The sequence below is a fragment of the Muscardinus avellanarius genome (assembly GCF_963383645.1).
Source record: "Muscardinus avellanarius genome assembly, chromosome: 6".
Lineage (NCBI taxonomy): Eukaryota > Metazoa > Chordata > Mammalia > Rodentia > Gliridae > Muscardinus > Muscardinus avellanarius.
The window spans coordinates 23,404,029-23,416,154 of record NC_137791.1 but is presented as its reverse complement, the minus strand read 5'-3'; the positions used below and the strand labels follow the sequence as shown (position 1 = coordinate 23,416,154).

Sequence of the window (12,126 nt, the reverse complement as noted above, 5' to 3'; positions counted from 1 at the left end):
CTCAGAACATGCTGACCTGGACCTCCATCTGTCTCAGCAGCTTGACTGAGATCATAATAAATTCTCGCTTCTTGGCATTCTTTTAACTGGCACTCTGTTTACTAGCCCCTCTGTGTGACTGTTGTGCGGTGATGAATGATGTTTATAATTCTGACCCTGAAGTACTTTGAGCCTTCTAAATCATCAAAAAAAAGATTAAAGTATATTCAATATCACTCTGATGTTTGTGTGTCTTACTGCACTCTCGTTCTTTGAAAACTGACGGTTTACCAGGTGCTCGTACACTTGTGAGGTACTTGTGGGCACAGCGAGGGTCCGTGATCACATGCAGCCCTGAACCCCCTCCAGTGCTGGGCACAGGCAGTTTATTAGGCATGCTCAAAAATGAACAAACGAGGGTTCTCTTCTTGCCCAGAAGGAAGCAGGTTGGCCCGTAGGGGCAGATTATGCCAAAATGAGAGAGAAAACAGTGGTTAGAAAAACACTGGTGGGGGAGCTGGGCTCCGTGGTGCATGCCTGTAAGCCCAGTATGTGGGTGGCAGATTACAGGTAGTGTATGCCAGTAAACCCAGTACGTGGGAGGCTGAGACAGGATCATCGGTTTGAGGCCAGCCTCATCAACTTAGTGAGACCCTATTTCAAAATAAGAAACTAAAAATGGCTGGGGGGTGTAGCTTAGAGGTGGCTTCTATCCCTAGTACCAAATAAAAAGAGATAAAAACACTGGTGGAGAGGATGTAAAATTGGTGCTGACCTGGGCATTGGGCAGGTGAGCCCATGCTGCAGCCCAGCCCCAGTGGGAGAAAAACTCAGGGCCAGGACGCCAGCTTCGTGGTCCTCGTGTGTTGACCCAATCACCAGGCCCGGATTTGGCAGGATTCTCCACCAGCTCTGTTTGTATTGCAGTTCAGTGAAATGCCAAACATTAGCAAGTGAAAGCATCAGTAATTAGGGCATCCTGTTCCCCACGCACATCTTATCCTGAAAATCATTATTACCACAGAACTGACAACATTATTAGACCCAGAAGGAAGAACTTGCAATAGAAGCTGTAAGGTGGCTTCATTAGTAACTTGGGTTCTGAAACAGAGGGGTGTGCTGTTGTCACTGGTGGGGAGATTTGTTTGGACTTCCTTTTAGGGATTGGCGCACTGCAGTGAGTAGAGGCCCCTCTGGTAGTTTGTCCTACAGTTTGTTTGATAAATCTGTGTTTGAGCAGTCAGTATTCATCACTGCAGCCCAGAGAGTCAGTCCTGAAACCATAGGGCTCTGCATGCCCCCTAGGCAAGGGCACACTGGGTGTCAGAGCCAGCTTTATCACCTGCCAATGTGGGCGAGTCTTGTAGTGTGTCTGGATCTTCATGTTCTTTATATGAAATATTGGAATAATACAAATTCCTTCTTTACAGGGTTGCTGTATGAAAATAGTGGATGTGAACAATGCTTCACTGGAAAGTCTTATATTAGTCGCAGATGTAAATATTATTATATGCTATATATAATATATACCATGCTAAATACGACAAAGAAAATAATATTCTACTATAATATGAAATATATTTGATCATATGCATGGCGTCCTCACAAATCTTCCCTAAATAGAATTGAGGCTCTGTAGTCAAAGTTCCTGCTCTTTCTGTCTCCACGCTCATGGCCAGGATTGAATCCTTGTCTCACAGGTGAGGAGACTGAGGCGACTGGTACATGGCTATCCAGAGCAGAACTTGTGCTTTCTCCTCTGCCGTGTTCTCTCTAGTCATTTACTTAATTCCATTTCATTTACTAACCACTCCGCGGAGCCTTTTGGGAACCTCTTTCGATGGGCTTTGATGCTAGGGGTCGAGGTGAAGGGTCCCCAGTGTAGCAGTTCATTAACAGCATGGTGGGACCCGCTCCCACGTGTGTTTTCTTCTTTATATCATTTTCCTGATTCTCAAACAGCTTGTGAATCGAAGCTGCCACATAGAGAGCCAGAGGCGGCGCCCGTTGCAGGGCCCAGTGGCATATCCGGGCGGATGGCCGTGTGGGGGAGAAGCATGTGTTCAGCCCCGGGTTCTGCAAGGAGCTCATGTGTGGCGTCTCCACAGGTTCTCAACAGAAGGTGTGTAGAAGCCGCCGTGATGACGGGCCTGGCTCTGAACTGCCACATCAACAAGAAGTCCTTGTTCGACAGGAAGCACTACTTCTATGCAGACCTCCCTGTGAGTGTGCTTTGTGAGCCCCTGTCTCCCGGAGCTGGGTCAGCCTGGCCTTGGGGGTTTGAAGCGAGGGAGAGCGGGGCTGCACGCTCATGTTTTCAATCAGCGATCTGTCCATCTCAGCGGGAAGGCCGGGCCGCCCTGATGCAGGCAGGTGCCCCCCGATGTGTGCTAGATTGGATGCAATTGTCCTGATTGCTGACTCCTTGCTTAGCCTCATGCTTCTGGTGGCTTGCTCCTAATTGAACAGGGACCAGGGGAAACCAGTGTTGGCAGGCCGGCTGGCCTTGGCGCTTGGTGCTAATTGCCTGTTAGGACAAAGGCTCACCCTGAGGCTGATGTAGTGGTCAGTGCCCGGGTAGCTCCATGGACAGCGTGAGAGCGTCTCTGTAAGTTGAAGATGAGATGGCTATTGGAGACATTCCTGTCATCTCACAAGGAGCAAGTAAGTGGACAATAAGAAGCAGAGCCATGAAGCAGAATCCTGCACAAAAGGCAGTAATTGACCGGGCAGTAACTCAGTATGTACCTGATTTTTTTCTTTCAGTTAGAAAGTTTGTTCTAAACAGTTCCAGTGTGACTGAGAGACAGTTTTTGTTTTTGCAGAACTGGGGATTTAATCCGGGGGCATTTTACCTATGAGCTACACTACCAGCCTTTCTTTTTAGTCTTTTTTTGAAACAGGGTCTCACTAAATTGCAAAGGGCCTCTCCACGTAACTGAGGTTGGCCGAGCACCTGTGATCCTCTATCTCAACTTCAGAAATACTGAGATTACAAGCATGTGCCACCACGCCTGGTGAAAGACAGTTTTTCCTAATACTTTGCTGAAAAGAAACTGATGTGTTGAATGGATTTCCCAAAACATCGTGTCATTTGATCTGAGCCTCTAATATCTAATAGTAAGCGTGGCTCTCCTCTAGATTTAGAAAAACAGTAGTTGTAATGTTGTTTCATTGTATTCTCTTGGAGCTGAAGATTGGATGAGCTGATATTTAGTGGGTGAGCACAGGAGTAGAAGTAAATAAAATATAAAACAAGGCGTGAATTCTCCACTGCAACTCCTTTCCCCTCTGGCCACCAGCCTTCAGCAAGTTCTGCTCTATAGGGTAAAAAAAAAGAAATTGCATCTCTTCACCTTTTGTGTGTGTTTGTGTGTGGTCCTGGGGATGGATCCCAGAGGCTTTCTACACTCCCAGACCTATTTTATATTTTATTTGGAAACGGGGTCTCACTAAAATTGCCGAGAGCTGCACTAAGCACTAAGTCGCTGAGGCTGGCTTCGAACCTGCACAATCCTCCTGTCTCAGCCTTCCAAGCACTGGGATTACAAGCGTGCACCACCACACCCGGCTTCTCTTCACCCTTTTGGAATGATAACTGAGCTGGGGATGTCACTTAGTGGTAATGCACTTTCCTAGTGTGCCAGAGGCCCTGGATTCTTCCCCAGTGCCTTAAACAAACCTATGAAGAAATGACTGAATAGATGAAAATATGCTTTAAAAAAAAAAAAAGGAGTGATAACTGCTTTGGTTGAGGTGAGGACCTTAGCAGTATGTGACAAGCATGAGAGGGTCTAATTATCTGTGGCCTTTTGTTCTTACTGGCCCAGGGAGCTCAGATAATTCAGAACTGGTGTTGCCAAATACTGCATAGAACATATTTATGCCAAATACTAAAAAAATATATTCACTGTTTTTCTGAAATTCTTATCTAGCCGAGCACCCTATATTTTATCCAGCAACCCTACCCAGAGTTTACTTTTACAAATTGAGACTTCCTATCTCAGCATAGCAAACAAGTTAGCCTCCTGCAGGTTCTCGACGTCCAGTCCCAGGGCACTCGCGTCAGCATTTCCTGGGACCTTGATAGAAATATAACTTCTCAGTCCCCAACCAGGTCTGGAGGAGCGCGGACTCTGGGCCTCGCAGCTGGGCCAGCCCTGGGGACTCCCTCCGTCTGCCGAGGCTCTGGGCAGCCCTTGGCCCGGCTGTGCCTCGCACCTCACACAGGCTTGTGTGACCTAATAAACAAGTGCTGCAGGGGACTTAGCTGTTTTCCCTTCTTCTCCAGTTCTCCGCACTGACCTGCTGCTCTTTAGTGTGTGTTGATGTGTGTATTTGAAAGTAATTCTTTCTTTCCACTTAGAAGAAGGTGCGGGAGCCCTTGCCACATCCATCAGTATCTTTGTCCTGTGTGGTTTCTGTTAGTTGTGTGTGAGCATCACAGCATTTTCTGGCTAGATGAACAAGGGAAGGTGGGAATGATCGGTTAGCTGAAAGAGCAGAACCAGAACGAGCTTAAACACACCAGCAGCTGCTGTCAACCGTGTTGAGAGTAGATGGCAAAAATGCACAGCCAGCAGTTCCTAATAAGGATGGTCTGTCAGGAACCCCGTAATGAGATGCAGAGTTTAGGCTAATGAGCTAAATGAAAACAATAAATTCTTCTCTTAGGGGTCCCTGACAATGAGATTATTGTTATTCCCCAAAATGGCATTTCAGTAAGGAAGACGGGATTTGTATTGTTAATTGCATTGCTATTGTAGGGTAAGGGGGTGGAGGGGGTAAGGGGTTGCTGGGAAAGCCAGAGGAAGCCAGGCTAAATTAGGGCAGCAATATATAAACTTGCCTTTTCTCTTCTTACTGTTTTTTGCCTTTATTTCACATAAGCCTTTAGTCGTGCGACAGTAAAAGGAATAGTAAACCCGATCTCCGCTTTCCCTTCTGGCCTCCTGACAGTGTGCACATGTTTGTTTGCGTGCAGGCGGGCTACCAGATTACCCAGCAGAGGCTGCCGATTGCTGCCAACGGGAGCTTGACATACAGCGCCTGTGTCGGGAAGAAACCGGGTCAGATGGTCAGCAAGACGGTGCGGATCAAGCAGATCCAGCTGGAGCAGGACAGTGGCAAAAGCCTGCACGATGACCTGCGGTCTCAGACCCTGGTGGATTTAAACAGGGCGGGTAGGCTCGGCGGGTGCACTCCTAGCCACCTTGGCTCTGAGGGTTAGGCACCTCTCTTCTCTGCTAGAGTTTTCCCAATGCAACTGAGAAAGCAGGCGGAGGAGCCCGGCAGATGGAGATCAAAACATACGTGTCTATGAGAGAGCATGGCTCAACTGTGATCGCTCTTGGGCTGCACAGAGCTCACTCCTAAAATCAGACGTAGCCACCTAGTCACAGCCTCTGCAGCTGGATATTTTAAATAGACATCGAAAGAAAGGAACCAAAATTAAGAGTCAAAAAGTGAGGGAAAGAGAAATGATTTCAAGGCCAGAACCACTTGAGTTCTTCATAAGACTTGTGCCTGATTTGTCTGCTGATGAGCGTAGCGAGCCCCAACCTGGCTGACTCTTCCTCTCCTTGGTAGGAGTTGGCCTTCTGGAAGTGGTCCTGGAGCCCGACCTGTCCTGCGGGGAAGAGGCCGCCACAGCCGTCAGGGAGCTGCAGCTGATCCTCCAAGCCCTGGGGACCAGCCAGGCAAACATGGCAGGTAGAAGCCACAAGGCAGTGTCTCTCCCCTCCTGTACTGCGCCCTGGCCGCTTCCTGGGTCTCCTCTGACCTGAGTTTTGTTCCTGCCATCAGTTATACTGACACTGTTTACATTCTGTCTTCAGCCTTTTGCACACCTGTTTTTTCTTCCTTAGATTTTTCCTTGGATTTTTTTTTTCCTGAGCCTCAAATAATTCCCCCCTTCTCTCTCTCTCCTCTCTCTCTCTCTCTCTCTCTCTCTCTCTCTCTCTCTCTCTCTCTCTCTCTCTCACTTTAGCCCTATTTTTTATTCTTTATTTTGAAACAGGGTCTCACTGAGTTGCAAAGCACCTCACTAAGTAGCTGAGGCCAGCTAAAAACCACGATCCTCCTGTCTCAGCCTCCCGAATGCTGGGATTACACAAGCATGCACCACCACACCCAGCTAAAAGAATTTTTGTCTGAGCCCAATGAAAATGAAATTATATTGGCTATCTGCCCAGATTATAACTATATAAAACTTATTGAGATGAATACTGATATAAAATGCTAAGTTCTGTAGAAATAAAACAGGAAACTCAAAACAAAAGTAACAGTTCTTCCCTTGGAAAGCAAAGTATCCCTTTTCGGTGTTTGCAAACTGAATATAACAAGTTTTAGACAAATGTAGTGTCTTGGTGGCTACCTTCCCTTGGTCCCGGCCCAGTGCTCCTTTACCCTCCCTAGGCCCCTGGAAACGAATCTCTCCTATAGTTTTCTCTATCTTCTGCTCCCGGGAGCTTTTTGAAACCTCGCGGCACCCCCGGGACACTCCCTGGCAGCACCCAGCTTCTCAGTTTAGCCGTGTGCCTCCATAGCGTGTGCACAGTGCAGGGTCGCATGGTGCCTGCTGAGTGCCTCCGAGAGTGAGGCCATTTCCCTGCCGGGTTGGCACTGCTGATGCCCTCACCACGTCACAGCGCATCTCCTTGTCACAGAGGCCTTCTGAACGTGCACGGCCACATTTGTCACATAGGACATTGGACAGGCAACAGATTGAACCGTCAAAGCCCTGGTACAGTAGAATCTAAAGACAGAACTTGCTTATTTACTGTCATCTTTAAGCTAAAGCCTGGAGAGACACAGCCACATGAATTGTGTAACGGTTAGCTGCCTACATGTTTCTTTTATAGAAAAGAGACTTTCAGAAGAAGAGAATTCTCTATTTCTCCATTTAACACTCATGCCCACAGAACATAAATGAAATATGGGCAGGTTGGTTGTTTGTTCATTAGTGTACAAATCATTGATTATCACTTTAAAAGAGTTTTTATTATTCCATTCTTCTGCAGAGCCACTACAATTCCTGTGAACCATGTGGAATAATAAACAGGCCACCTGTTAGCTAAGAAATCGTCCCATCTGGGTCCTTGCCAAGAGATAAACCATAATGGCAAGACTCATGAGTCAGTGACAGCTGAGAGTGTTCATTAAATCTCATTTGTTGTGACACTTTTTGCTTCTTTTAACACAAATCCAGCAGTCTTACTTCTAGCACGGCAGCCGAGTGGCTCTGGCTCACCTGAAGGCGGTGGGGAGCCGGGGCGTGCCTGGTCTGCAGGAGTCTGGCTTCGGGCAGCGTTTTAGCAGCCCCAGCTCTTGCTCATTTTCTGCCCCCCGCTGCAGGACCGCTGTGTCCGCACTGGGGACTGCGGCCCGGAGCCCAGAGCCACCCTCAGGAGGTGGTGGTGAAGACTCGTGACACAGTGCTTTCAGAATGCAGCATAAATTGTTCCGGGCTGCAGTCCATCGAGTTCCTGATAGTTGTGTCAGTGAGCCTGGATGAGCTGAGCCCAGCTTCCAAATCATTCCTTCTCGGTAGATAACATTTCACTACTATTAAAGAGATCCCTAAAGCAACATGCTGAGTTGAATGCATACAAAAGTAAACCTACTGAGTGTTTCAACAATAGTAATATGTACTTGTTGCAACATTTAACATGTGCTTATCAGTTCACTAAATGGTTTTAAAAGTTGGTATATCACCCCATTTAAACTTTACAAGCCGGGCGTGGTGGCACACGCTTGTAATCCTAGTCCCTGGGAGGCTGAGACAGGAGGATCACAGGTTCTCGGCCAGCCTCAGCTAACTAGTGAGGCCTCCTGCAACTTAGACCCTGTTTCAAAATAAAGACTAAAAAAGGGCTGGGGATGTAGCTCAGAGGTAGAATGCCCCTGGGTTCCATCCCCAGTACTGAAAGAAGAAAAAAACCTTCCCAGCATTCCATCCCCGAGAGGTGGCTTAGACAGGGTGGGTTCTTGCCCACAGCTCACACACTGAGATGTCCACGAGCCCAGGTGTGTTTGCCTCCTGAGGCCTTTCTCTAAGCTCAGTGGCAGGCTGCTTCCTAGTGGCAAGCCACAGCAGCGTTGTGACCGCCATAGGTCGGAAGCCCATCCTGCAATCTCCCGCAGCAGCCATCTGGGAAAATATTTTGTTTCTCTGAGCCTCACTTTTCAAATTTATAAAAGGAATCCCCACATAATTGTGTGTGGAAAGGCAATGGAAGAAACCACAGGGGACGGAAAGTTGTCAGCGTCGTCAAGTAGAGCCGGGCAGGCTCTGTGGGAGGAAAAGTGGAATTCCATCCTGGAAATGCCAAGTTTGAAAGGCCTCAGGGATGTCTAAGTGGCTTTGTCATTAGAGCTATATTGTAGAGAATGAATGTAATAATGTGTATAAAATAGCACAGGGCCCAGCTAAAAGCCTGTGCTGGGTAAATGTTACATGCTTTTATTAATAGTAATGAGTAAGATTGCTTTTATGGAATCACTACTTTTTTTGGATGAATAAGCTTTGTGAAATATGTTCAATAAAATTTGGTCACTTTCAGCTGGGGGTGTAGCTCAGGGGCAGAGCATTTGTCTAATATCGTGAGGCCCTGGGTTCCATCCCCACCACTGCAAAGAAGAAAGTACGACTCTTTTATTTTTTATTTTTTGCTGAGGCTTGTTACTTAAGTTTTAGAGAGTATTCAGCAACCAGAATGAGATAGCTTGACAGACCTTCCCACCAAAGTCTGAAGCCCTGCTGTTTGCAGAAACAGTTTTCTATCCTGATGCTGTATTTCTGTTGTGTGAACATGTTTTAGGGAAAAAAAAATGTAACTGCACTCTGTCACCGTGCTCAGTGGTATAGTATTTGAGTTTTGCTGCATCTGGAAGATTGAAATCAAGCTTGGTAAGATTCTCATGATGTGTGGATGAAGGCCCTCCCTCGGTGGGACAGAATACATTGAATAAACCTGACCGGTAAGGCTTTCATGCACTTGAGGCAGTTTAACTTAATTTGTTTAAAAGGTATTCTGTCTTCACTGGATGGAGCGTCTTTTGTTAATGTTTGATACTCTATTTGAATCTAGCCTGGCGAACTCTCTTTCAACACTGCAGGATACTAACTGATTCCTCTCAGACATTTATATAGTGTGGTCTTGTCTGGGAGAGACTAAAATTCATGCTTTTATTTCTCTTCCAAATTAGAATTCTAAATTGTGAAAGATGGTTTCCTTTTTAAAAGTAGTTGAGTAATTCAGGGTTCCCTGAGTTAAAAAAAAAAAAAAAAAAAAGTTGTCTCCTAAGTGTTGAGATTTGGTTGAACAGGGCTTCTTTGAGCTTAATAGGCTTTTCAGATAATTCAAACTGCAGATTAGTCCTACTCAGATAAAAATTTAGAACTTATCAGGAACCCACTGTGCAGTGGAAACTGGTCTGCTTACCCATGGCTCAGGAAAATAACAGCAGGTTGGCATTATTGTTCAACGATCTTTGCCTCTTCAAACAATCACTGCATGCCAGGCCCAGCTCTAGGTTCTGGAAAACACCTTGTTCCTGCCACACAGAGCTTATAGTCACAGAGAGACCAATACGTTAACAGGTAAAATGCAGTAATTACAGTGATAACTGCTACAAGGAAATAAATGAGGTGCTATGATACAGCCTAACACCGAAGTCGGCATTGCCACTTTCTAAGGCCTCCTGGACAAGGTGATGTCCATTATGAGCTGAAGACTGACTCATGGCCCAGCCACACACAGCGGGGGGCAAGATTCCAGGACCAGCTGAGGCGAAGGGGCAGGGTTGAGGAAGCGCCTGGCATATGGCCAAGGAGAGCCAGGGGACAAAGGGCACTCTAGGGAAAGCAGAAGGACCAGCGGCATCGGGAAAGGTAGGCAAGGGGTATATTACAGGTAATAGCAGGAAGGTAGGCAAGGGGTATATTACAGGTAATAGCAGGAAGTTTTGGTTTCAGTCAGAGTCCAGAGAATCACTATAAAGTTGTTTTGTTTTGTGGCACTGGGACTTGAACCCAGGAGCATTCTACCTCCAAGATGCACCTCCAGCCCCACTTTTTATTGTTTGCTTTGAAACAGGGCCTCACTAAGTAGCTGGGGCTGGCTGCGAACCTGTGATCCTTCCTTCTCAGCTTCCCAAATACTGGGATTACAAGCATGCACTACCATACCCAGTTTAGACAGTGTCATTCTTTGCTTAAAAACTTTACAGTGGCCGGGCGTGGTGGCGCACGCTTGTAATCCCCGCGCTTGGGAGGCAGAGACAGGAGGATCGTGCAGGTTCGAAGCCAGTCGCCCGCGCTGGCTTAGGAGACCCTGTTTCCAAATAAAAATGTAAAAATAGGTCTGGGAGTGTAGCCTGGAGGTAGAAGGGCTTCCAGGAACCCCAGTACCACCAAAAAAAAAAAAAAAAAAAAAAAAAAAAAAAAAAAAACCTTTACAGTGATCCAGGCAACTTAGTGAGAACTTGTCTCAAAATAAAGAATAAAATAGAGCCGGGTGTGGTGGCGCACACTTTTAATCCCAGCATTCGGGAGGCTGAGACAGGAGGACCGCAGTTCGCGGACAGCCTCAGCTACTTAGTGAGGCCCTCTGCAACTCAGTGAGACCCTGTTTCAAAATGAAAAATAAAAAATAGAGCAGGGGGTGTAGCTCAGAGGTCAAATGTCCCTGGGTTCCATCCCCAGATCCGCAAAAAACAAAATAAAATAAAATAAGCCGGGCGTGGTGGCGCACGCTTGTAATCCCTGCGCTTGGGAGGCAGAGACAGGAGGATCGCGCAGGTTCAAAGCCAGTCGCGCGCGTTGGCTTAGGAGACCCTGTTTCCAAATAAAAATGTAAAAATAGGTCTGGGAGTATAGCCCGGAGGTAGAAGGGCTTCCAGGAACCCCAGTACCACAAAAAAAAAAAATAAAATAAAATAAAATAAAAAATAAAATAAAAAAGGACTAGGGGTATAGTTTGGAGGTTGAATGCCCCTGGGTTCAGTGTGGTCCATCTGATGGAAGATGCTGCTCTTAGGCAGCGATGGGATAGAGATGGGTAGATCCAGATGGCTTTTAGGAATAAGAGGGTTTTTAACAGACCAGTATGAAAGATCAGAGACCAGAAGAAAGCAAGGATGCCCGCAAGAAAGTTTGAGGAGCTAGATGGTGGTGTTCATTGCACTTAAAAGATGAGGACAAGAACGTCTCCGTGAAGGGATTGCTCTGGATTCAGTTTTGGAAATTGAAATGCCCGTGAGACCAGGGTGGAGCTCAGAGAAGAGGTCTAGACCGAAGAGAAGACTGCAGATCTCCTCAGTACCTAGGTAGTGTGTGAAGCCGTATGCCCCTGCGCGGAGAATGTAAGTAGAGTGGAGCCCTGAGTTTAGGGAGAATAGAAGGGACCAGAACATGAAATGGAAACAGCATCCATGGCAGGAAAACCCACAGAGCGTGAGGCCCCTGAAGCTGAGGGAGGGGAGCACTCTGGGAAGCATCAGTGGGCACGCCGAGCCTGGCTGAGGTGTGCCGTAGAGTGAAGACAAAGCCTGTCCTGCCTCGGTTGCGGTTGGAGCTGGGGGCTCAGTGCCTCTGAGAGGTGAGGACAGAAGCCAGGCTGATGGGGGCTTTGGAGTGAACGGGAGGTGAGACAGTGGAGGCAGGATGTGCCTCGAACGCACAAAACTTGCTTGAGATGATTTGCTGAAGAGAAAAGCAGAGAAGCAGCAGCCGGATGGCTGATGGAGTGAGAATTGGGCTCAAGGGAATGAGTTTGGAGGCTCTTGTTTGTTTTCTTAATGAGAAATATTACAGGGTTTGTACATATCAGAGGAAATGCTGAGACACTGCTGGCTGGTGTGGGAGAATGGGGATAAGAGAGAGCAATGTTCTTACGAGGGCAAGAGGGGGTTTAAGTCTTCATCCTCCATCCTCAAGGAGCCTGGAAGGTAAAATGACTTCAGAGTAGACTCTCGGTCCTGTGCTCAGCGTGAGGTGTAGATTATGCACATTCTGCTAGCTGGGAGGACCTGTGGGCGGAGGCTTGCCTAGTGGTGAGGATTTCCAGAAGGAGATGATGGTAATGCTTAGGTGGGACCTGGGAGGATGAGCAGAGTGGAGGGGAGAGGTGGCGACACTGGGAG

The 12,126-nt window shown here is 47.2% G+C and overlaps 1 protein-coding gene across 1 annotated transcript in view; it reads left to right on the top strand.

Annotated features, from left to right (window-relative positions):
- Positions 1 to 12,126, top strand: part of GATB (glutamyl-tRNA amidotransferase subunit B) — a gene marked incomplete at both ends in the record, with an annotated part of 86,389 nt that overhangs the window by 32,086 nt on the left and 42,177 nt on the right. The window contains 3 exons of the mRNA XM_080697092.1: positions 2,088 to 2,201; positions 4,964 to 5,162; positions 5,569 to 5,691. Coding sequence (XP_080553218.1) covers positions 2,088 to 2,201; positions 4,964 to 5,162; positions 5,569 to 5,691 — 436 coding nt within the window. The remainder of the gene's footprint in view (positions 1 to 2,087; positions 2,202 to 4,963; positions 5,163 to 5,568; positions 5,692 to 12,126) is intronic.